The sequence below is a fragment of the Primulina huaijiensis genome, chromosome 7 (assembly GCF_012295235.1).
Source record: "Primulina huaijiensis isolate GDHJ02 chromosome 7, ASM1229523v2, whole genome shotgun sequence".
NCBI classification, from domain to species: Eukaryota; Viridiplantae; Streptophyta; class Magnoliopsida; order Lamiales; family Gesneriaceae; genus Primulina; species Primulina huaijiensis.
In genome coordinates, this window is record NC_133312.1 from 2,086,582 (window position 1) to 2,113,043 (window position 26,462).

Sequence of the window (26,462 nt, forward strand, 5' to 3'; positions counted from 1 at the left end):
CTTTTGGTGAATGTAAAAATCGGCAGGATTGGATAAAATGGAAAGATGCCATCCAGGTTGAATTGGATTCGCTAAATAAACGTAATGTTTTTGGACCTATAGTCCTTACACCTGAAGGTGTAAAACCTGTTGGATACAAATGGGTTTTTATTCGAAAGCGAAATGAGAAAAATGAAATAGTAAGATATAAAGCTCGACTTGTTGCACAAGGTTTTTCTCAAAGGCCTGGAATTGATTATGAAGAAACGTATTCTCCTGTGATGGATGCAATTACGTTTCGGTATTTGATTAGCTTGGCAGTATCTGAAAATTTAGAAATGCGTCTTATGGATGTTGTTACAGCCTACTTATATGGATCACTTGATAGTAATATATATATGAAAATCCCTGAAGGATTTAAGATGCCTGAAGCACAAAGTTCAAAACCCAGAGAATGTTATTCTGTGAAATTACTAAGATCATTATATGGGTTGAAGCAATCCGGCAGAATGTGGTATAATAGGCTAAGTGATCACTTGATGAAAAAGGGATATGTAAATAATTCAATATGCCCTTGTGTTTTCATTAAGAAAACAACATCCGGATGCGTAATTATTGCTGTATATGTTGATGATTTAAACATCATTGGAACAAATAAGGAAATTCAAGAAGTTGTGTCATACTTGAAAGAAGAATTTGAAATGAAGGATCTTGGAAAAACCAAGTATTGTCTGGGTTTACAAATTGAACAAAAAGAATGTGGAATATTTGTTCACCAGACAAATTATACAGAAAAGATCCTTAAACGTTTTAATATGGACAAATCAAATCCTTTAAGTACTCCAATGGTTGTTAGATCATTAAACATAGAAAAGGATCCATTCCGTCCATGTGAAGATGATGAAGATATTCTTGGTCCAGAAGTACCATATCTAAGTGCTATCGGTGCCCTTATGTATCTTACAAATTGTACAAGGCCTGATATATCTTTTGCCGTAAATTTATTGGCAAGATTTAGCACATATCCAACAAAGAGACATTGGAACGGAATTAAACATATATTCCGTTATCTACGAGGAACGACAGACTTGGGACTTTTGTATTCAAAAGATGCTAATCCAAGTATAATTGGTTATGCCGATGCTGGATACTTATCTGATCCACACAAAGCACGTTCTCAAACTGGATATGTATTTACTCGTGGAGGCACTGCAATTTCTTGGCGTTCACAGAAACAAACACTTGTAACAACTTCATCAAATCATGCCGAGATTATTGCACTACATGAAGCAAGCCGTGAATGTGTGTGGTTAAAATCAATGACTCAACATATCCAAATCTCATGCGGATTATCATTCGACGAGAAGCCTGTGATACTATATGAAGATAATGCTGCATGTGTTGCTCAAATGAAAGAAGGATACATAAAAAGCGACAGAACTAAACATATTCCTCCTAAGTTCTTCGCATTCACCAAGGAGCTTGAGAAGAATAAATGTATTGATGTTCGTCACATTCAATCAAGTGAAAACTCATCAGATCTCTTCACAAAGGCACTTCCTACGACAATATTCAGAAAGCACATATATAATATTGGGATGCGCAATCTACGAAATTTGTGAAGAATTGTTCGTGTCAACATGAGGGGGAGTTTACGTGACTGCACTCTTTTTCCCTTACTATGGTTTTTATCCCAATGGGTTTTTCCTAGTAAGGTTTTTAACGAGGCAGTATAAAAACACGTAATGTATACAATCATTATGATCATCATCACAAGGGGGAGTGTTGAAAAATTATTTAAAAATGTGTTAAATATTTGTGTTGAAAATGTGAATGTTGAATGTTGAAAATTAGGTAAAATTAGGTGTTGAATATTGAAAATTAGTGTGTGATGATGTAGGTAATGATGTATTTTATTTTTGGATTATTTGTAAAAATTTTCTATAAATAGATCTCTCATTTGTGAAGAAAATCACAATTGAGTTGAGAGAAAAATATTATAAAGTGTGTAGTGTGATAATTTTAAGAGTTTGAGATTTTTACTTTTTACCGTAAATTTTTACTTTTTCACAACAGTTCTCGATTTGTTTGGATTCATAAAATTTAAACAAATTTTAAATTCATTCTAAAAATTGTTTATTAATGATTTCTGTGTTATGTTTAAAAAATATATGTAAATTTATTGTCAATGAGGGTTGATGAAATTTATAAAGAAGCAATAAATTCGTTATTAAATTCATATCATCGAATTCGTACAAAGGGCAGCAAATATTGTATAGTCGGCGACATGATGTCAATTGGTGGGAAATGATGTAATAAAAGTATTTAAATCTTAAAATTTTATAATTACTATCTCCAGAAGATTAGATTAAGATGTTCATGAAAAAATAAATTAATTTTGAAACAAAATCAGAATGCCCCTTGAAGTCCTGAACCATAGGTTGTATTTCCCTGAAATGCAATCGATTTTAGAGCTTCGAAAATACGTTAAAAAAAAAAAGAAGAAAAAATGTAATTAAATATAGAAATTCAACTATATATTTTAGACAATTGTGGAAAAAAAAAATCTTAAATAATCGGAATCGTGAGAGTATATTTTAAAAAATATTTACAAAAATAATTTTAAAAAAAGTTACACTAATTAAGAAAATGAGAAAATTATATTTTTTTATCATATAAATCTATTTCTTTACGACATTGATAATTTAATCTTAGTTCGCAAATTCTTTTTTTCTCGGTCGTGACGTTGATGTGATATCAATGTATTATTCACACATGATATATAAACTATTTTTGTAAAGAAAATGATTAAAATTCCGGACCATCGAAATATTTACGACACACACGTTATTTTTATATGCTAAAATAGTCGAGAAGCAAATACATATTGCAATTTTCCCTTATACAAAATTGATGTAGGATCCATGGCCGGATCTCCGGCATTAAAGCGAATTGATTTATTATGGTGAAGGGAGGAAATGATGGACCAAAAATCTGTAAGTTTTCGAATTTTTTTTATTTTTTTATTTAATAAATAGAGTGTGATATTAATATCATTTCTGGGAATATGCACGAGACAACGTGTGTAGGGAAATGCATCAACTTTGGTGCCACATTTAATTTATACCAAAACCTTTACAGAATACTAAATGCCCGACTACACCCTTAAAAAGCACCATTGAAAAAGTTATTTTATGTGAAAGTTATTTTAATTTAAATGTCGGGTGAAAATATTAATAAATGTCAAGATTAAAGATGAGATTTTGAAATCTTTGACCGAAGTTTTCAATTCAAACACGTGTCTAAGAAGAACCAAAAAAGAAGTTGAGTTAATTTGTTAGGTATACTGTTTCATCACTTTGTTCCCTAAACTAAAATTACCTCCTTGATCGTTTAATTGAAATATNAGGGTGCTTATGTTTTTATCTATACAACAAACTTTTCAGGAGTTTATTCATCTCGGAATTGTCTAAAGTCAAACGCGCTTAACTTTGAACTTCTTAAGTGATGAGCTTCAGAAAAGAATATGCATCTTGATGATATGATAAGTACATATCAAATATTTTAAGTCTTCTTCAACTACATATTCTCATAATTGAACAGTTTGGAATCTCTCTTATTTCGATGTGAGATCGGTTCATTCGTGTTCTTATAGTCTAGAATCTTGCTAAAAGCTGCTCATTGTTCGTACAACCTCATTGCACCGACGATCACCCCGCCTTATTTGGCCGTGGACGTCCCAATAAATGTTGAATTATATTCGAACTTCTAATGGAATCTGCCTTCCCAAGCTAATTTTTTAAAGTATATAGTTATTTAGACAAATTTAATTTTTTTCCGCTAAATATAAAATTTATAGGTAGCCAATTACACATTATTTACTTATAAAATTTTTATGATAAAAAATATAATTGAGTAGTAAATAAATAAATAAATTTAAGTGCCACTATAATGAGTTTACTTCAACCAAAAAAAATATCTTAAATGTTATGCAAAGAATTGTGATTTTTCAAACTATTACTTGATGGAAAATATTTATATATTTTTTGAAATTTTAATTTAATGGAGTGTTTTTTTTAAAAAAAATAATTTTTTATTTAATTTTGTCTTAATTATACGTCATATTCCATATATTTTTTATTTTTTAAAAAGAAGCAAAAACTTAACATTTATCACCATCATATCATATTATAATTAAGTAGATGAATTCAAATAAATTATTTATGCACACTAGCGAGATAATTTATTATAATATGATGCAAGGGGATGCTTACGAAATTGTATTTGGATGGAATGATTTGAATTAGATGAATTGATTTGAAGAATACATTTGAAATATATCAAAAATCGGTGATTTGTAATCCAAATCGTTCATCGATCTAAAACGTAGCCTTTCGAAGAATCATGGAAATGCCCAATGCATATTTGGCCCATCCATCGCCATAGTGGATTTTTATTCAATCCAAATATACAAACTTTTCTATAATTTTCAGTTGAGCAAAACACGATTTCATTCTTCTGCATCTCAGAAAGCACATAATTTCAAGTTGCTCGGGAATGAAACAAAGCTCTTTAATACAGGGTAATACATATTCAATCAAAAGAAGATTAACCCAAGCACAAATAGAAAAGATTCCTTATTTTTTTCATCACAAATCATTCACCACACAATCCCATTCACCTGAGACACAAATCAAAGTTCAAAAATCACAACTTCCTAATATCTCAACCGCATGTAACGTTCAATATGCAAGTAACTAAGCGCGCAACGATATCAAGATCCCAACAAGTTTTTACTACAAGGGAGACACAGTTCATATGTTACAAAACCCTGTAGACACGAAACAAATGTGTACCCACTTATTTACAGCCATGCCCCGAACCAGCACCTACATTCCTGCGGATGGCAATGCAGCCATAAAGGAGTTGTAAGACGACTCCAGATCAAAGTGTAGCTGCCGTGCCTGCTGCTCAGTCAGCTCATCAGCAGCACCCATTTTCGAAAGTCTGACAATCCATTCCTTCATCTTGGTTTTGCCCTCGAAATCAGGTGGCAATATCGACAGCTTATTGAGAGAAGCAGCTAGATCAGACAACAATGGATGGACCTGATCAACAGCAACCATGTTAAGTTTTAAGGAATCCATAGCCGTAATGAAATTTTGTACACACTCTGCAACAGTGGCAGCTGAGGTTGTGGCTGATAGTGCTGAAGCTGTCCGGTGCTCAATAGTGGCAGGAACACCTGAAGTCACAAGCCGATTCAGGGCTGCCGGGCAGTCCATTTTATATGTATCATGGAACCGCTCAATACTTGGTACGATGTCTCTCACTGTGGATGATAGAGTCTTAAAATGGGTTATTAATTTTTGGCATTCAGTCTCGTACTCAGCTGGAGAAATTATGTCGCGCACATAAGCCTTCTCAAGCTTCTCAGTAGCTTTTATAATCGCGAAGAGCTCTGCAAAGTTGTCATACATCTCTCTTTCTCGCTTGTCGTTCCATAGTTTAACCTCCATGTGTGATATAAAGAGTTTATAATGAGATTACAATTTGGAGAAGAGAACGGGACACGCGCAAAGAGAAAAAAGACGCTATCACTGCACATATTCAACCGAACAAAAGTCAGATCAACAAGATAAAAATCTAACGCCAAGGATCTGATACAAAAATTACATTTTCAAGGAACGGCATTGACGTGATGCGGAACAGTAAGAAACAAACAAGGAGGAAATGAATCAAGTCAAAGCCCACAAATGAAAACCTCGAGATTCGAGTTCCCAAAAACGAAAGCCACATCCTCAGGCTGTACTAGGATAATCGAATCTTGCGACGCATGAGATGTTCTTCTGCCTTTTTTATGCCAATAATTTAAATCCAAGACAAACTTAGATAAAAAATTTAAAATCTTGAATTGCAATTTGCAAGCACAACTCCAAGATAACCGATCTTTTCATTGTTTTAATGTTTATGATACAATATCAAGAACAAAAGTTAATATTTACCCAACCTTTATTCCAAACTAACCGGGTAGGTTAAAATCGAGAATTAAAACCAAACCCTTTAACCTAGGACCTTCGCAGGAGCAAATATAAATTCATGCCCGCTAATCAGTATAGATTTCAATAAAAACAAGAAAATCGGGTTATTCGTCAATATAAAACAAAACAAAGAAACACAAAACTCAATCTAGATCCATCATACCTCAAGAGATTGTTAGCATTGCAAAATCCGAAAAATAAAAAGTGAAAAAAAAACCCACGTGAATATGTATAAACAAATCGAGATTCGAGAGAGATATAAAGAGAGAAGTAACTTACGGAGAATGAAAGATAGAGACGCGGCCTTGAACAATGGGAAGAGTGTTGCAGAAGAGCGAGCAGGTTGCGGCCACTCTGATCTTGCGTGTTGGATTATAATAAAATTTACAAACGCGCATTACACAATACATTTTTTTGAAAAATATTTTAAAGATCGGGCATATTTTCCTCTATATTTGGCTTGTACAGGGAGAAGCGAAAAAAATAACTCTATGTGCTCGGATAGATAAAAAGCTAATTCGATATATATCGTTAATTTATTGAGTCGAGCTTGAGCTCGATTTCAAGTACGACAATTTTATTGAGCTTAATTCGAATTTAAGGATATTCGGTTCGTAAGCTCGCGAGCTTATTTTCGAGCTCATCTAGGTTGTTGGGCTTATGTGTACAATAATAAATTGTATATTCTCACATCAAAACTTGAGTGTAAGATAAGTGATTGAAATACAATAAAATGAGAAGTCTGACCCTTAAATTTTGCTAAAAATGCTCGACAAACTCGAAAACGAACTCAAAAATGATATTGTTTGAGGAGCTCGAAAACGAGCCCGTTTAACGAGCCGAGCTCAATCCAATCTCGTTAAACAAGAGAAATGAGTTGTTAACAAGTCGAGCTATTCACGAGTTTAATAATTATAAAACGAACTGAGCTCGACTCTCGTGATAAAAATTCGAATCGAGCTCAAGTGTATACATATATTAAACAAACTGAGCTCGAGTCTCGTATCGTTCAATCGAGTCGTTTACATACTTATACGTGTACGTGGTATTGTAATGGCAATTTTTATGTAATTGTTTTGTTTATTTCTATTCTCCCCGACTCTCTTTTTTTTCCTACAAAAACTAATGGCATATTTAGGTCATTAAATATTTATAAAGTAAACGACGACTTACATTAATGAATTGAAATAATATATAATTGGTTTTTGATGAAAAGTGTTATAGTTTCCCCCTAATATTAGTTCAACTACTAAATGCTACCCCGATTTTTTTAAATGATTCCATCATATTTTTCACTTAATATAAATTATTTTTAAATTTAAAACTACAAATATATATTATGTATATATATATAACGTATACTTTTGAGATGAAATTAAAATATTGTAGGGAAATTATATGTGAACAAAAAAACATTCGAATATAACCAAATATATTGTATTAATTGTTCGTCCTTTACGGCAGATTTTGTAAAATGCGCATATTTATTATTACGTGGGTTAAGATCAAATCAATTTATTTTTTAAAAGGAAATTAGCCTTCAGTCACCAGCCGTCGATTTTTTTTGTGTTCAGTTCCTGTGTACTTTTTTAATACCACATTTCCACATGAAGTGTACCACATTTTGTATGACATAGTACCATAATTTTGTGGGTAGGGAGTGAACCCAAAAAAATATTTTGATTGAGGATTTTTCACCAACTTCTTCGTTTCCTAACCATCTGATTTAATCAATTAAATTAATTACATTTATTCGCCCTATTTGAATAATAATTTACTACATATTTTGAAAAGTCCCTGGTAATATTAATTTTGAAATTCCAAAAACGGCGTCGCATTATCCGTCTCGTTCCCGTCACGACATAGGACGAGTTTATCTAAAACCGCCAAATCCTACACAACAAGTGCATCACACCCAATGAAGATGGCAGCATTTCTTCACATTCGACCACACTATGCGTATTATTAATAACATTCGGTTACGGTTCAATCGAATCCACACAAAAAACAGGAATTTTGATTCATGCTCTAACCAAGATCCTTTTTTTTGTTATCATTTTGATTCTTGAATTCAGAGTTATCTGATTAGCATTCTTGATTTCAATCTGATCGCTCAATGCTGTATCAGTCAAAGAAGTTCAAGAAAATAGAGGAAAGGAGATTAATAAACTCTAATCTGGTTTGGGATCAATGTCGTGGGGACTGGGTTGGAAGCGCCCATCAGAAGTCTTCCACTTGACGTTGAGTTATGGCGCAGATGCGGATACGCTCGATGATGTCACCCCGCCTTCGTCTAGGTCGTCATCTTCCGCTTCTCCGTTCTTTGGGTCCTCTCCGACGTCGTCGGTACAGGACGTCGCGGCCATAGCCGCCAACGTCGATAACGATCAAGAGAAACTGGGGTTTAGGATTGACCTCGATTGGAACGCCGGGGATGACGAGGATCAAATCGCGTTGAAACTCCAGTCGCGGGTCATGATCGCTTTGCCCTCACCTCAAGACTCTGTGGAGATTGAGTTGAGGGAGTTGGGGGGAGTTCCGGTGACTGAGAATGAGGTGGACAGTATAGAGAATGGAGGGGGTGATTTGGGAAGTAATGGTGGTGGAAAGTCGGGAAATTCAGCTGGGGTGGGAGATGGTGTAGGGGTGGAGATGAGGGTTGTCAAGAAAAGGGAGCCACTGAAGGGTATTATACTTTGGAGGTCAGGGGGTTCTGGGCAGCAGAATGATGGTGCAATAGGGGTTTTGCTGAAGTTGATGAAGTCCAATTTCGCTAATGGGTTTGTTGATGGAGTTGTTCTCGGATCAGGCTGCCTGGAACATTGGCGAAATGTTGCTGTGGTTAGCCTCTGCAGTCTTGGATTTACTGTGAGTCATTTCTATTACCAAAATTATGTTGGACCATTTTCTGTAACCGCAAATTAAATTGTTTTTCAAGCTCACGCTGACATATGTTTTCTTTTGTAGTTGAGTGTTATACATAATAGATCAATTAAAGAGAGTTTTAGTACATTCTGTAATGTTGAGATTCGGTTTGATGGTCCACGTTACTTATATTGTCCTTTTGAAAGGTTGTGTTCTGCACGAGATTCTTTTTCGATGGACTTTTCTGATTGATTTTTGTGTATACCAATTAATTCCAATTAGAGATCAGCTTGGTTTATATTCCTTAATGTTCCTCTTAACTCTAATCTTGAAATGCTAGATAAACAGCTAATTGATCTGTTGTCATAAACTAGGGGAGTCTGTTTTTCATGCATCAAAATTAAACATTAGTACCAAAAGGACCTGTATTTATGTTTATGGTTTATGCTTGTGTTTTCCTTAGTCATTGCCAGTGGAAATAACTCGCCTGCCACTTCTTGAGAAATTGTACCTTGATAATAACAAGCTCTCTACTTTGCCACCTGAGCTTGGAGAGCTGAAAAACTTGAAAGTTCTTGCCGTAGACTACAACATGCTTGTTTCTGTGCCTGGTAGGCTTTAAGGCTTTGTTGGGGTTTTACTTTCTGTATCAATTGAAAAGACATTCTTGAACCATAGTTTTAATCTGTCTAATTTTGCTATTACCTGTTCTTGTCTATGTTGGCAACTATAAGCAGTGGAATTGAAACAGTGTGCTGGTCTTGTTGAATTGTCACTGGAACATAACAAGCTGGTCAGGCCCCTTCTTGACTTCAGGTCATTGAATTGTTATCTGTAGTTTGCAATTTACTGGTCTCTGGTTTTGTCTGCAGAAATATTTTTGAATCTTAATGGTTGTCTCCAGCTTTTGACAGGGCTATCGCAGAGTTACGCGTTTTGAGGCTTTTTGGAAATCCCCTTGAATTTCTTCCTGACATTTTACCTTTGCAAGAACTTCGCCATTTGTCTCTCGCAAACATAAGAATTGTGGCTGATGATAATTTAAGATCAGTCAGTGTACAGATTGAGGTATGTAGTGATATAGTCTTTAGGTTGTTTGGTTAAGTTGCACTTTAGATTTTGTTTTTTCAAGTTGGATTACACACTTTTCTGGTTTGATCGCAGATGGAGAATAGTTCTTATTTTGTTGCATCTCGACATAAGCTGAGTGCATTCTTCTCCCTCATATTCCGTTTTTCTTCTTGTCATCATCCTCTACTGGCATCTGCTCTTGCAAAGATAATGCAAGATGATGGAAACCGGGTAGTTGTAGGAAAAGATGAGAACGCAGTGCGGCAGCTTATAAGTATGATAAGCAGTGATAACCAGCATGTGGTATGCTACAGTTTATTACAATTAACTTTTCGTTTATTTCATGATATTTTTTTCACACGACTTGTGGTTTTGTTAGGTTGAGCAAGCTTGCTTTGCTCTCTCATCTCTTGCATCAGATGTTCAGGTGGCAATGCAATTGATCAAATCTGACATCATGCAACCTATTGAAAGAGTGTTAAAATCTGCAGGGGGCCAAGAAGTAATCTCCGTGTTGCAAGTTGTGGTCAAGTTGGCTTTTACATCTGATATTGTAGCTCAGAAAATGTTGACCAAAGATGTATTGAAATCAATTAAGTTATTATGTGGCCATAAAAACCCAGAGGCATGTTCTCCTTACCCATGACCCAAACGTTCCATTGTTTTTTTCCCCATATATGCTCAACATGATTGTTTTTCGGTCTTAAGGTACAAATATTAGCTCTATTTGCCGTTGGAAATTTAGCTTTTTGTTTGGAAAACCGTCGTGCCCTAGTCACTTCAGAAAGTCTACGGGAACTTCTTTTGCGGCTGACAGCTGCTTCTGAGCCTCGAGTGTGTAAAGCTGCAGCACGTGTTCTGGCTATATTAGGTAGGTTTTTTCTAAGAGATATTTCCTATTATCACATATTTGTTGTGTGCATAATCTTAAAGAGGATACATTATGCCATCACAGGGGAGAATGAGATTCTACGCCGTGTTACTAAAGGAAGACAAGTTCCTAAACGAGGATTACACTTACTTGCAATGGATGGTGGCGGCATGAAAGGACTGGCAACTGTCAAGATTTTGAGAGAAATTGAGAAGGGTACTGGGAAGCAAATTCATGAACTGTTTGACCTTATTTGTGGAACATCTACTGTGGCTTGCTTGCTGTAGCTCTTGGAATTAAATTGATGTCCTTGGAAAAATGTGAAGATATTTACAAAGAACTTGGTAATGTTCTGCTTTATAGGGGACTGCTCATGGTTTCATCCATATTTGTCGTCTGATTTTCTGTGCTTTTAGTCGTCTTACTTTTTCTTTTGATTTTCCCAGGGAAACTTGTTTTTGCTGAACCTGTTCCAAAGGACAATGAAGCAGCGACATGGAGAGAAAAGTTAGATCAACTCTATAAGAGCTCATCACAGAGTTTTCGTGTTGTTGTACATGGATCTAAAGTATGTTATCCTTCTAGTCTTTAGTTTTATTTCATTGTTGCTATCTCGAATTTGCTTGTGTTACCATCTTATCTTATGATATAAAAATGTATGGTGCTGTGGAAAAATACTGAGAAAAGAAAAGCTAATTGTTCTTCTGATCGAATGTATTTTGATCTGTTAATAGTTGTCCATCTCTCACCATTTCCTTGCGTTTCTTGTTTTCTTCACCTTTAAGATAATATCTTTCGTTCTTTCTATGTCAAGTTGATTTGCCGAGAAATTCTGTGAAAATGTTCTGCAAATTCATCATTCTTTTTTGAAATAGAGAATGACTTGAGCCTTCTTCCAGCACAGTGCAGATCAATTTGAGAAGCTATTGAAGGAGATTTGCGCTGATGACGAAGGAGATCTCTTAATTGAATCTGCAGTTAAGAGAATCCCCAAAGTTTTTGTTGTATCAACCCTTGTCAGTGTTGCATCAGCTCAGCCGTATATATTTCGAAATTATCAGGTTTGGCATAAAAATTTATATCTAGTTTTTATGTTTTCATCACTGTCTACTTGAATGATATTTTTTCTGTTTATTTCATAATTTTTTGTTCTTGTTAATTTCAGTATCCTCCTGGAACGCCCGAAATTTCTTCTGCAGCTGCTGAAAACATGACAACTGGTGGGCAAGGAACTGCTATTACTGGATCTCAAGTTGGATACAAGCGCCATGCTTTTATTGGAAGTTGTAAACATCTCATCTGGAAAGCTATAAGAGCATCATCTGCAGCACCATATTATCTAGATGATTTTTCTGATGGTAACTTTTCTCATGCCCCTGAATTTCTTTTCACCATTACAGATGGTTATCTGGAGAAATCTCTGCCTTCTTTTTCTGAACATTATATGCGCAGGTGTATATCGTTGGCAAGATGGTGCCATAGTGGCAAACAATCCTACTATTTTTGCCATACGAGAAGCACAACAATTATGGCCTGATGCTAAAATAGATTGCTTGGTCTCCATTGGTTGCGGATCTGTTCCAACAAAGGTATCAATTTCTTGGCATTGTTCTCCGGTTTTTATGGGTTGTATGTAATTTGTACATATTAACTGAACCTGAGGTGACGTCCAAGAGTCAACTGCCTTAGGTCTACTCTTGAGAGGGGCCCAAAAATATTTACTATTTATCAATTAAATGATTAGACTCAACACAATCTGTATAGCCACTAAAATTTGAAAAAAGGAGTGACTAATTTCTTTTAAAAATTAATTTTTCAATTAAGTGAGTTTTTTGGGGACAATCTAGAAAATCCACTAAACTTAAAAAAAATATACAAAAAATCGGAGATTCAACTCTGAGTTTTTTCCACCTAATTCTTTTTTTTTTTTTTTTGGAAATTTCCATTAAAACTTAAGTGATTGCGTGAATGTTTCTCGAGTTACCATTTTCCTTTGTCACTTGACCGTAAATTCTTTGTTATTGGACATTTATTTTATCCTTAGAATGTACTATTTAAATGAGTTTTTAAATTCTTTTAGCCTTATTATTTGTTTACATTATAAATGTTTTGATTATTATATATTATTTACTTTTTATATTCGAGTCTATACTCCACAGGTTTACTTTTATAAAACTCTCATTAACGGAAAATTTAAAAACTAAATCAAAGCGAGCCGATTTTTTAAAGTTTGACTTAAAAAAAATCTCAGATATGGGTTGTAATATTGTCTCAGTTTTGATCTGTTTGATCATATCATCATGGAGGAGAGCCCTTTGACAATCTTACTTATAGAAAGGGATGCACTCAAATTTCTGCTACTGAATCCTGCCATCGAGCATTTTCCTGTTGGAGATGGTGTCCTATATTGCTGATTTGGGAAAAATCAATTGCTTGTGAGGCTTTTTTTTTTGCTGAATTTGTTTTTTTCGGTCTTATTTAGATCGTGATTTGAATTTTCTACTTTTAGCTGCTAGTAGGGGTGGCAGAAGCTTTTTGTGATCCACTGCAAATGCATCTGTGTGGTGCTTGAATTAACTGCCGTTTCTTCGTTTGATTTGTCAGGTTCGTAAGGGTGGCTGGCGTTATTTGGACACTGGACAAGTGTTGATTGAGAGTGCTTGTTCTGTTGATCGTGTGGAAGAAGCATTGAGCACATTGCTGCCCATACTTCCTGATGTACAGTATTTTCGATTTAATCCAGGTGGTTATGATAGAAAATTTGTCATGCGTCTTATCAGTGTGCAAAAAGCGAATTTTTTTAATCTCTTTTACTGGATACCTGGGCTTGCACATTACGCAGAAATTGAATTCATTTTTGGAAAGTGATGTTGGATGTCACAGATGTGAAACAACATGACATCAAACTGAAACTGTTGAGACTTTTAGATTCTTAAAAGTTTTAATTACGTGGCAGTTGACGAACGTTGTGATATGGAATTGGATGAAACCGATCCAGCTAATTGGTTGAAATTAGAAGGGGCAACAGAAGAGTATATTCAGAATAATTCCATTGCTTTAAAAAATCTAGCTGAAAGATTACTCGAGAGTCCGCATGATGAGAAATTTTCAGAAAGTTTGAAGTCTCAAAAACTCTTCAATATTAAGGGTATGAAATACAATCTCCTTTTTTATTTTTTATTTAATCCACACTCCTTTTTTATTCTTGCTGTAGCTTTTGCTGTCGTTATCATATTTGGGCTTAGCATCTGTTAATGGGCAGTGTATGCGAATAGCCCACTTTTGGGCTGGAGATGTGGTGTTCTTCTTATAGAGGCTTCCAACAGTCCAGATTCTGGACGAGTTTTTCACCATACCCGAGCACTTGAGACTTTTTGCACGAGTAATGGAATAAAGTTATCTCTTTCCAATGTGGGAACCACTAAGACTGCTCCAGGATCCGCATTTCCAACCCCATTTACTTCACCTTTGTTTACTGGAAGCTTTCCATCAAGTCCCCTACTTTATAGCCCTGAAATTGGTCCCCCACGCATAGGTAGAATTGACCTGGTACCGCCCTTAAGTTTGGATGGATTTCATTCCGCAAAAACAACTGGTTCACCACCCCCCGACTCTCCTCCCAAACGCCGGCAGCTTTCTGTACCGGTAGTATCTTTGCACGAGAAAATACAGAACTCACCCCAGGTTGGAATACTTCATTTGGCACTGCAAAATGATACATGTGGCTCCATATTAAGGTCTTGTTTTCTGAGCATTTACTTTATCTTTCAGTTTTCTAATATCTTGCTATTGTAGCTTACATTCTTTAAAACCTTTTCCATTTTGGTGTAGTTGGCAGAATGATGTATTTGTGGTTGCCGAACCTGGAGAGTTAGCGGATAAATTTCTGCAGAATGTTAAATATACCATGTTATCAATGATGAAGGGCCGAAGAAGGAAGCAGGCATTGGTCATTACCAACCTTTCAACTGTTGCTGATCTTGTGTCATGCAGACCATACTTCCATATTGGTGGTGTGGTCCACAGGTATATTGGACGTCAAACACAGGTGCGATGTTTAAAATTTGGTCGTATTTGGGGGCAGTTATTGAGGGAATATTGATCTTATATGTTGTCCTCTGAAGGTCATGGAAGATGATCGTGAAATTGCTGCTTATATGTTCCGTAGAACAGTACCTCTGGTTCACTTGAACCCTGAAGATGTCCGTTATATGGTATGTCCATGGACAATGTGTGTGTTGTTTTTTATTCTATCTGTTGGGTGATGGCTAATATTTCTAGAAGCCTATTTTGATCAAGCAATAAAGTCGAGAATGCAAAGCTGAAGGGAAAACAAGAAATAGCCGTTGGAATGCCTTGGCAGTTAGAATATGAACTGGTTATCTTTCTTGTTTGTTGCTTTAGGCATAGATGGAACGTTTTGTGGCTTTAGATCGAGAACTCTCGCTGTAACAATTTACCTTGAAAACTCACCTATTAAAATCTCTCGGAAACTCTTCCGGAAAGTGAATCTTCTGCTTTGCATCTTCTCTGTTCTTGTTTTGTGTTCTATATTTCTTTGTCTTAGCTTCAGTGGTATAAAGTTCTTATTCATAACAAGTGGTATCAAGAGCCCAAGTTTCGTTCTGGGAAAAGGAGTTGCGATGGGAGCCACAAGATTCGACATCAGAAATTCACTGGCAAAAATGATTTTGGACTTTGAAGATTGAAGATACGAGCCCTCCTCGTACAACAAGGGCTAGAACTTGCATTGGAGAGTGAAAAGAAATTGTCATCGACACTCACAGAAAAAGTGAAGAAGGATGTTCTGAACTAGGCTCATAGCGCCCTAATTTTTTGCCTCGATGATAAGGTTTTGAGAGAAATCTCAAAGGAGACTACACCTGCACCAATTTGGTTGAAACTAGAGACCTTATACATGACGAAGTCTTTAGCCAATTGGATGTATTTGAAGCAGAAACTTTACTCCTTCAAGATGCCCGATGGAAAACCTTTGGAGGATCATTTTGATGATTTCAATAAGATTATTCTTGATCTGGAGAATACTGAAATCAAATTAGAAGATGAAGACAAGACACTGTTACTACTCAAAAATATCTACCGAGTGAGTTTGAAAATCTTTCTGATACACTACTCTATGGCAGAGATTCATTGACTCTAGAAGAGGGTGCAGACTCCCCTCTTTTCTAAAGAATTGAAGAAGAAATCAGAAGGCTCGGAAGATATGAAGGAGAAGGCCAAAATTTCCTCGAAGATAATAGAGAATTGAAGAAGAAATCAGAAGGCTCGGAAGATAAGTAGAAGGCCTGAATATCCTAGGAAGATCGAAGAAAAGAGATTTTAAAACAAAAACACCAACCAGGTCTAAATCAAATGACAAAAGAAAGTGCTTCCTATGTAAAAGGGTAGGACACTTGAAGAGGGATTGTCCAGAACTCAAGAAACGACCACCGGATAAGAAAGATTAACATGAAGATGCTGATGTTGTCTCTGAAGGGTGTGAGAGCTCTGAAGTTCTTTGTGTAACAGAGGAAAAACGAATTCAAGAATGAGTTCTTGATTCCGGATGTTCCTTCCACATATGTCCACGCAAAGACTGGTTCTTGTCATATAAAGATTGCGTAGGAGGCCATGTACTGCTTGGCAATGATAAAGCATGCAAAGTAGTAGGCATCGGATCCATAAAGCTACAACTTACAGATGACACAATGAGAATCTTACAAGAAGTAAGACATGTTCCTGAGTTGAGATGGATTTAATATCCTTGGGCACACTGGACTGTGATGGTTTCAGTTGCAAGATTGATGGAGTTCTTAAGGTAATAAAAAGATAATTGGTGGTGCTGAAATCAAAATTAGTAAATGGTCTTTACTTACTGCAAGGTAGAGTTACTTACTGCAAGGTAGAGTTGATATTCCTCAAGTATGTGCAACAGTGAATAATCAAATGGCTAAGGCACAAATATTGCACATGAGATGAGCTCACATCAGTGTACCAGGGCTTAAATAACTTAGCAAACAAGGACTACTTGCTAATGATGATATATGTGCGCTTGAATTTTGTGAGCATTGCATATTTGGGAAGACTAAGAGACTCAAATTTGCAAGAACTGTTCACAACACAAAACAGAGGCTTGATTATATTCATAGTGACTTGTGGGGGCCTTCTAGAACACCTTCCTTAAGTGGTGTAAGATATTTTATGTTCTTAATTGATGATTATTCAAAAAGACTCTGGATTTACATACTTAAGAACAAGAGTGATGCCTTTATGAAGTTTAAAGAGTGAAAAACTCATGTAGAAACTCAATCCAACCAGAAAGTCAAAAAATAAGGACTGATAATGGTTTGGAGTTTTGTGGAGATGAATTCAATAAATTTTGTGTAGATAATGGGATTGCAAGACATCACAATAAGGTTAACTCCACAACAAAATGGTTTAGACTTTAGCAGAAGGATGAACAAGACCATTACTGAAAAGGTTATATGCTGTCAAATGCAAATCTAACCAAAGGATTTTGGGCAGAAGCTGTGGTAAAAACAGCATACTTGATAAACCGAATACACCCCACAACAATTAACTTCAAGACTCCAATGGAGTAGTGGTCCTGCATCCTCCCAATCTAAGCAATCTTAAAGTTTTCGGTTGTGTGGCCTATGCACACATAAGCTAAGGAAAACTAGATCCAAGAGCAATAACGTGCAAGTTTTTGGGTTATCTGGATGAAGTTGAAGAGATACTAGGTTGTGGAGTAATGAGAAAGGAGTGCCCAAGATACTGATAAGCAGAGATGTGCATTTCAAAGAAGATGAAATGTATCACAATCAGTCTGTAATTGAAGAAGGTCCAAAGACACCACATCTCGTTGATGATAGATTGCAGCTTGAGGTGGAGTCTAAGGAAGGAAACATTGACAGTAAAACAAAAAGAGACTTAGATCAGATGTTGTCTGAGAATGAAAGAACTGATCTATGTGACTATCTTCTAGCAAGAGATAGAGCTAGAAGAAACATAAAACCCTCAAGTAAGTTTGACCATGCAACATTTATAGCCTTTGCTCTTACAGCAGCGGCTGAAGTTCAAGAGAAAGAGGAACCTTTGACCTTTAAAGAAGCTATCACTAGCACAAATTCTGAGAAATGGTGGTTGGCAATGCAGGAAGAAATGAAATCACTTGAGAAGAACCAAGCATGTGAATTAGTAGAAAAACCACATGGACAGAAACTTGTTGGGTGCAAGTGGGTGATCAACTTAAAAGAAGCTATTCCAGAGGTAGGGGCAGCAAGGTTTAATGCAAGACTTGTTGCCAAAAGCTTCATACAACGTGAGGGAATTGATTATAATGAGGTATTCTCACCGGTGGTAAAGCATACACTTTGATCAGAATGCTATTATCATTGATAGCACAAGATAATATGGAATTAGATCAACTTGATGTGAGTTTTTTTGCATGGTGAGTTGGATTTATGGTACAACCTGAAGGTTTTAAGAAACTATTAGTTGTCCCACGTCGGTTGGATAAAATCCCCGAAAATTGCATATATGGACTTGGACAATCCTTCTCCTTGAGCTAGCTTTTGAGGTTGAGTTAGGTCCAAGTCTCAATCTTAACATGGTATCCGAGCTCATGTTCCACCATTATGTGTCATTTTGCCCATAGTTGGGTCACTTGTAAACTTCACGCTTCAGATGTTCATTCTTGGGCGTGAGGGGATTTGTTAGTTGTCCTACATTGATTGGATAAAATCCATGACAGTTGCATATATATACTTGGACAATCCTCCTCCTTTGAGCTAGCTTTTGAGGTTGAGTTAGGTCCAAGTCCTAATCTGAACAAAAAGCTTAAGAAGAGCACAAAGTGTGCTTGTTAAGAAGGTCATTGTACGGTTTGAAACAATCCCCACGCCAATGGCATCGAAAGTTTGACACCTTTATGTTGCAAAATGGCTTTGAGAGAAATGAAAATGATAATTGTGTCTATCATAAGAGGAGTCAAGAAGGTGTTGATATTTATTTATTATTATACGTTGATGAAATGTTATTGGCCTCTAAAAGCATAACTGAGATTGAATTGTAAAAGAAGTGTTTAGAAGTGAATTTGAAATGGACATGGGGAAGCCAATTAAGATTCTTGGGATAGAAATCAAGAAGAATCGAAGTGTTGGAGACCTGTTCCTTTCTCAAACTAAGTACATTGAAAGTGTGCTGAAGAAGTTCGGTATGGATGGATCAAAGACAGTGTCAGCACCATTAGCCAAAGATTTCAAATTATCTCTGAAAAGTTCACCAAAACAGAGGAAGAAGCTGAGTATATGGAGAAAGTTTGTTATGCAAGCGCTGTTGGTAGTCTAATGTATGCCATGGTTTGTACTCGCCCTGATCTAGCTCATGCAATGAGTTTAGTGAGTAGATATATGGGTAAACCAGTGAAGCATCACTGGGAGGCAGTAAGGTGGATAATCAGATATCTAAGAGGCACTCCTAAGCTGGGATTGTTGTACAGGAAGAATGAAGATAATGGAAGAACGAGTGGATTTGTGGATGCAGATTTTGCTTGTTGCCTTGATTCGAGGAGATCATTGACTGGATTTGTGTTTTAGTATCATAGTAACTTAGTAAGCAGGAAGTGCAATCTGCAACACGTGATGTCCTTATCCACCACACTGGCAGAGTTCATTGCCTTACCGGAAGCGATAAAGGAAGCGCTCTGAATGGGTGATATGGCTAGAAAGTTGGAAGGAAATCAGGTTGAGTCCAATGTATATTGTGATAGCCAAAGTGGGATACATCTAGCAAAGAACCAAGTATACCATGAGAGGACAAGACACATTAATGTTAAACTCTATTTTGTTATGGAAGTAATTGCAAAAAGGGAAGTGCATGTGAACAAGATTGGTACAGAAGAGAATCCTGCTGACATGTTGACTAAGGCTTTAGTTAGGACCAAGTTCAGGCACTGTCAAAAACTGCTGTGTCTGGTTGAAGAGAAATCTAGCCAAGGTGGAGAATTGTTGGGTGATGGCTAATATTTCTAGAAGCCTATTTTGATCAAGCAATAAAAGGAACGATTTGTGGCTTCAGATCGAGAACTCTTTCTGTAATAATTTACCTTGAAAACTCACTGATTAAATCTCTTGGAAATTCTTCCGGAAAGTGAATCTTCTACTTTGTATCTTCAATGTTCTTGTTGTGTTCTGTGATTTCTTTGGCTTAGCTTCAGGGGTATAAAGTTATTATTCATAACACAATCAGTACCAAAGATACTGCTTTTTTACCAGTAATTTGAAATTGAAATTGAGCGATGAATTCAGGAGGTATTACTGCCAATCCAATTTTACTTTTATTAATTATCCGCACGCCATTTGGCTGATCCCCTGGATCCCCTTCCATCAACTCCAAATGTAAAATCTTTTGCAAAGGAAGTTAGTTCCTTAGTTTCTTCATTTTGTGCGAAATGTTTACAGGAAAGGGGAAGCAGTTGATAGTTAAGAACTTGTCTATCGTTGAAGGTTCAAAATTGGTAAAACTTATGGGCAAAGGTCCTGTTAATGTAATTTGGTAGCCCACGAGGAAAACAGCGTTTCTTAGACATTAAAGATAGATCAGCATGTGCTATTGAGACTATGTATGAATTTCAGAAGAATCTCTTCCTTATTCTTTTTTATTATTACTGTCTTTTTATATATAAGTATTACAATCTTCTAACAGTTATTACAATCTTCGAACAGTTATCTTTTCTATGGCGAACTTTTCCACTCGACCTAATCCTTTTGGAAACTGTTCAGAAAATTTGGGTTGATCTGTCACTAGAACCTATCTGTATATTTTCTGTCGAACTTTGCAGATTGGAGCTTGGAGGGACAGGATTGTAAACTTCACAGGAATATATGGGCCTATCCGAGCTTTAACCAAAGCATTTCTAGATTCTGGTGCTAAAGCTGTCATATGCCCTTCATCAGAGCCTGAAGAAACGCCGATAACACCATTCCGTGGAGCAGGCGAGTTTAGGACATTCGAAAATGGGAAGTTTGAGATTGGAGAAGAGGAAGCAGATGACGACGATTCTGAACCACCCAGTCCAGCCAGTGATTGGGAAGATAGTGAACCTGAGAAAAATGGAGAGCAGTCGTTGCGTTTTTTGGATGACGATGAGAAAGAATTGTCTCAGTTTGTTTGTGAATTGTATGACTCACTGTTTCAAGGCAACGGAAGTTTGGATGTAGCGCTGAAAAATGCTCTTTCTTCTCATCGAGTCTGAAATACACATGCCATATTCACAGTATGCGGTAGCTTTCGAGGTAACTGCAGATGATTTCAGGGAAGGTCTAGGTATTTACATAATCTTCCCATTACACCATTGTAGAGAAAGAGTTGAGTACATGTATAGTAAAACGGGGAAAAGGAAAAACGAATAAGAAAATGAAAATTTTAGAGCAAAATGAATTCATTTAATTTATATTGTACAAGGACAATTTTCAAATAATAGTAGGAACGCCAATTAATTTTTTGGTATCTGTTAAAGTTACGTAGGAGCATTATTTGTCATATCTACATGCATTGAACTAAATCTTTGTCCAGAGTTGGATTCAGTCGTCTGGGTTAGATCACTCCTTCACCTACTTTTGTTCCTACTATCATAATGTCTGATTTTGATTAAAAAAAAGTTTGGGCATGGAAAAAGAGCCTACTTTGTTCCTGAAAAGAAAGAACAAGATTTGCTCTCTTGTGGATTTTAATATCTAACCAAGTGCAAAGGAAAGGCATATGTATGCCACCAAATTAGGCTAGCTTTGGAATTTAATGTTGCGAGATGAGCAGCAAAAAATGCAAGTGCAACCGAAGATTGCATTTGGTCAACATCCGGCTTTAAACAACATTACGTGCACACTAGCATATTGTTGTGGTTACAGTGTCCCCTTTTATACAATAACTCAGCCTTAACTCCAACATTTACAAAATTTTGACTTCGAGTTTCACTTATTTCAATTCATAATTATTTTGAAAATTAGAAGATAATGAAAAGCAAGGAAATTAATAGTCGGGACCACTCATATCATAAAGAACTTCTTAAATACTTTACCTCCAATCTAAACATTTAAAGGGACTGCAATGACACCACGAATATCAAGAAATCCAGTTTTTTATTTAAACAAGGTGATCGATGGAGGTTAAAAACACTTTACGGAAGTTGATTGTAAAAGTCATTTATTAATTGTTTAAAAGTCATGCCTCATTTAAAGTTGCTGTGCACTGCAAGAGATCATACATCGCCAAAGTCATTTATTAATTGTTTTAAATCAAATTAATTTTAATCATCTTCATTTTCTTTGAGGTGCCATTTATTGCTACAAATGAAGGGTCTGCTCAAATTTTTAATATAAACCATGATAAATTAATGTTTGTGTTGCGTGACACATTCTACTCCACTCGTAAACAAAAATAAGCCAACAAATTCTAAATATATCAGACAACATATACTTTATCTCTACGTCTATATTTCAATTTCTTATTATATTTTATTATACACCCCTCGTTTAATGCATTCTACCGACCAAAGAGTGAATCTATTATGGATGTATGTATCTTCCTCATCTTTTCACAATTGCCTCCAACAAAAAATATTAAAAACTCATACAACAAAAAAGAAAAGCTAAAAAAGAAAGAACAAGGAGACGAGGCGCATTGATTTAGATCTTTGAAAGGTTCTTTACAAGTCTATGGGTTCGGAGACATGAATAATGAGTCATTCCTTGTCAAACAATTGCAATCATGCAAAATCTCACGCCCTTCACTTCGAGCAAAAATTGAAAAATGACTATAATTCAATTGACTGTAATAATATTATCGTTATTATAATAATATTTTTACAAATTTACTTATAATGCAATAACATGACTTCACAATTAAACACTATTCGAGACAAGTAGGGGTACCATCTTGCTTAATAATTGCTACGCTATGCGTATTATTAATATGTTAAATAAGATGGTGCTAAATCCGAAGTATCGTGTTCAAATGTAATAAACAGAGACAGTTAAGACATCAAATCACCCCTACTTAGTGATACATAAAGCAGACTGCACATCAAGAAAATTGCACGAAGAAATGGCAGGAAAGGTTCCATTGGCGATTGGCACATGCGGCACCATGGGATCACTTCTGAAAAGGGAGATCGAGTACTTCAAAGGGTTGGAATTGGAGTGTGTCGAGAGCCGCAGACAATCTGAGAGAAACGACAAAGAAATGGCTTCGAAGAAATGTAATCCCTGGCCTGGTTTCAGGTTCTTAACTGATTCTTGGAGAAAGAAGAAGAGGAGCAGCAGCGGGATTCAACCCGGTATTTGTTCTTTGGTGGAAGTTGCAGGCTTGGACTTACAAGAACTGAATGGAATTCCGGGATTCAGTTATCATAATCTAAAAGTCGATGCAGTGTCTGAGCATGAATGCTGTTGCTATATGCGTGTCTTTTGAAAATCAATTGATTGTGTGGTTTTGATTTGTAAGTTGTTTGTTATTAGAATATGTATATGTTTGCATACATAAAAATAAAGGAGAGTAAGATACCTGTGGAGTTAATTTGTGTTTGGTAATGTAATAATCTGTTCCAAATTGCAGACAGCAATGCATATAGTTCTGTCAAATTTTTATGCTTTTCTTGCTTTACCCAGAACAAGCTGTGGCAGATGAAAAACAACTGCCAAAACATTTAAGCTGCGATGGTGGCATTCTGGCTCCCACTCGGAGGCATGCAGATGCAACAGCAAGATCTTGCAGAGAATACTTTTACTTCTGGTTTTACAAAGAAATGCAACACTTGATCTGATCCTCGACACAATGCTTGCCAATCCATCAACAAGAGACTTCATAGTCGTAAAATTCGGCACCCAGCCATTTCCCATAGCCTCATCGCAGTTCAACGCAACCTCAAAATCTAATCCTCGACACAAATAATAGATAAGTGTAAATTAACATTCAGCTTCTGGCTTCAGATCCATACCAATAATCTCCTTGAACACATTTTTAGCAACATCTAATTTACCTTCCCGCCAAAACCCATAAATCAAATGGCCAAAAGTTGCAGAGTTCGGCTTTATCCCCCTAACCAAAATCCCATTCAACAAAGCCTTTGCTTATCGGACCTCCCCAGCTTACATAAACTCTGAATCCTAATGTTATAAATACCAATCCCTGGTGAAACGCGACAAGTTCTCATTAACTCCACAATCTTCCCGACATCATGGAACTTTTCTTCAGCATAAAATCCTGCAAGAACAGTGGGAAACGTCTTCCCATTAGGCTTTATCCCTTTCTTCTTCATCTCGGCCAACATTCAATGTGACAAATTCGCGCTCCCTGAGTCGCAAAACCCCTTCAGAACAGTGTTGTAAGTACCCAAATTTGGCACTAAACAATATTTACTTGGAAACTCCTCGAACAACCTCTTCATTTCTCCATAATCCTCGGCCAAAGAACAACAACGAGTTGAGCGTCTTCACATTCCTATCAGTACCCGCCAATCGTGAGTAGGCAATCTTTCCGGGTTTTTCTCGAACCGGAGAGAGGCCAGTGCAGCTCGGGATTTCTCTTTACTGGGGAGTGAGTTTTTAAAATTCAGGCTCAGGACGGTCGGAACTTGCTGCCAAACGCCGGTCAAAATCGTCGGAAAAGAGAAATTTATGTTTTGGGAATTGAACCCGACGTGAATCGAACACGCAACCTTCTGATCTGGAGTCAGACGCGCTACCATTGCGCCACGGATCCTTGGTTGAGATTGCATACATATAGTATATATTTATCCTCTTTGACATTACTTCGAACAAAATTTATTGACCAATAAAGTTTAAATTCGATTGATCTAATTAACATAAATAAATACCAAACAAAGGAAAATCACATGATTGAAATGGTAGGGGTATCAATGATTGATCAGATTGTTGAATTAAATTCATAATTTCTATTTGCTCGCTTTTTGGCAATAATCACTTATGTTGTGTAGTAATTATTAATTATAGTTTCCCTAAAAATATTTATCATAACTCGTAAATATGTTTGATTGTTAGTATAATTTTGGTCTCTCGTTCGAATGTAGGAAACTCGAGGGACAAGGTTCTACCATGGGAGGATTTTTAACATCCGATCATCAAGTCCAGAGAAAAACATGTATTGTGGGAACAAAAAAAGGTACAATTGATGTATTGTTATAATATCCAAGGATGATATTAATCATACAGAAGACGAAAATTCTTTATGCCCACACTCCGCAAGCCAGAGATGATGCTGCAATTATTGGATTCATTGTCCATTTTCATTGTTGTAAAGATGAAGACATGGGTATGAACTGTATGTGGAAGAAGAAGAAGAACCTCAAGCTTTTGATGGTGTCAGAACTCAAATAGGTGGCCAACACGATGATGATGCTGCCAGAAAAAAAAAAAAAAAAAAAAAAAAAAAAAAAAAAACAGCATTCCAACAGCTGAACCACAAAGCATAGAGGTTGAGATACCTACAAAGGAAACTCCACCAGGAATTTCATCGATTCAGGTTGTTGAGAACCTTTCTACCAACGCGCATGTGGGCTTTCCGCAGCGGAAATATCCATTCATGCATCTCTGTCTCCTTCGCAAATGCAGAACTTTCCAGAGAATAGAATAATAATATAATATTATAGTTTAGAGTGATAAAATTAGGCTATCATTAATCAAATAAATTGTAAAACTAAATCTTAATATGATTTATGAACTATTTACAGTAGATAACTTGAAATTGACAAAATTTCCACAACTGAGTTATTTTATAATATAATATTTTTTAAAGAGAGTATAATGAATTCATATTGATTAAAAAAATTAAAACTAAAATTTAAATTCTAAGATGATATACTATGACGGTCATTTAAAAAATTTATATACTAAATTGATACGTAATTCGACATTAATATATATTTTGAGTAAATGATATCGAACTTATTATGATAATTAAAACTTAGAATTATGAATTCAATCTTAACAAGATGAAGTTTATTATGTGGTGATTGGAATAAATAAGAATATAATTTGATAATAAAAGAATTGTATGATAACATAATAATATTTATCTTTTTAATATGTGTCAATGAAGGATTATTCGATCAATAACTTTTTTAATTAATGAAATAAAATAACAAAATTCAATTTAAAACATCTAAAAGAATTAGAAATATATATCATAAATGATATTTAAGATTTTTAGTTGAATGAAATTATCTAAATGAAACTTGTTAATGTATCAAAATTTTACTATCAAGATCATATTTATATAATTTTTATTTATTAATGAAATAACATTTCAATTTAAAATATACAAAAAAAACAGAATAATATACGATGAATGATTATTTTAGTAATTAAAATTAAAATTATCCAATAAAAATAGTTAAAGTACTAAAAAACTAAAACAATTTATAATTATTTTTTAATTCCATTATACAAAAATAATGATAGTTAAAAGAAAACAAGACTTCAAAGACGGATTTTTGAGACGTAAATAAAATCTATCTCAAATTTATGTAAATTAGAGACTTATTTTCTACAGAATTATCTATCGATTTTACTTTAATAAAAAATTATATGGATTATAAAAGGAAAAAAAAAAAAGCT

General features: G+C 35.5%; 3 protein-coding genes, 1 non-coding gene and 1 pseudogene across 6 annotated transcripts; 2 read left to right on the top strand and 3 right to left on the bottom strand.

The window, feature by feature from the left end:
- Positions 1 to 4,600: 4,600 nt before the first annotated feature.
- Positions 4,601 to 6,435, bottom strand: LOC140981827 (vacuolar protein sorting-associated protein 28 homolog 1). Of its 3 annotated transcripts, none has more exons than XM_073448307.1 (2): positions 6,300 to 6,435; positions 4,601 to 5,579 (listed from the first exon to the last, which is right to left on the bottom strand). In XM_073448307.1, exon 2 carries the CDS (start codon positions 5,496 to 5,498, stop codon positions 4,869 to 4,871), a length of 630 nt encoding a protein of 209 aa, XP_073304408.1. In that variant the 5' UTR covers positions 5,499 to 5,579; positions 6,300 to 6,435; the 3' UTR covers positions 4,601 to 4,868. The 3 variants fall into 3 exon arrangements, with proteins under 3 accessions (XP_073304408.1, XP_073304409.1, XP_073304410.1); XM_073448308.1 differs by having other exon boundaries at positions 6,184 to 6,301; XM_073448309.1 differs by lacking the exon at positions 6,300 to 6,435 and adding an exon at positions 5,744 to 6,176.
- A 1,432-nt stretch (positions 6,436 to 7,867) lies between these two features.
- LOC140980641 (phospholipase A I-like) lies at positions 7,868 to 21,331 on the top strand. The gene is given in 20 exon segments (XM_073446597.1): positions 7,868 to 8,888; positions 9,349 to 9,496; positions 9,623 to 9,701; positions 9,800 to 9,953; positions 10,050 to 10,259; positions 10,336 to 10,581; positions 10,665 to 10,827; positions 10,912 to 11,094; positions 11,097 to 11,171; positions 11,274 to 11,395; positions 11,727 to 11,888; positions 11,993 to 12,185; positions 12,280 to 12,416; positions 13,432 to 13,570; positions 13,784 to 13,975; positions 14,090 to 14,564; positions 14,659 to 14,875; positions 14,952 to 15,041; positions 20,672 to 21,074; positions 21,077 to 21,331. Coding segments are annotated over 20 exon segments (4,107 nt in total). The 5' UTR covers positions 7,868 to 8,210; the 3' UTR covers positions 21,118 to 21,331.
- Positions 21,332 to 22,775: 1,444 nt separating this feature from the next.
- Positions 22,776 to 24,574, bottom strand: LOC140980776 (putative pentatricopeptide repeat-containing protein At1g26500; annotated as a pseudogene).
- LOC140980775 (uncharacterized) lies at positions 22,933 to 23,298 on the top strand. Its single transcript, XM_073446816.1, has one exon. It carries the CDS (start codon positions 22,933 to 22,935, stop codon positions 23,296 to 23,298), a length of 366 nt encoding a protein of 121 aa, XP_073302917.1.
- TRNAW-CCA (transfer RNA tryptophan (anticodon CCA)) lies at positions 24,517 to 24,588 on the bottom strand. Its single transcript has one exon. It is a non-coding gene; the product is annotated as a tRNA-Trp (tRNA).
- Positions 24,589 to 26,462: the final 1,874 nt, after the last annotated feature.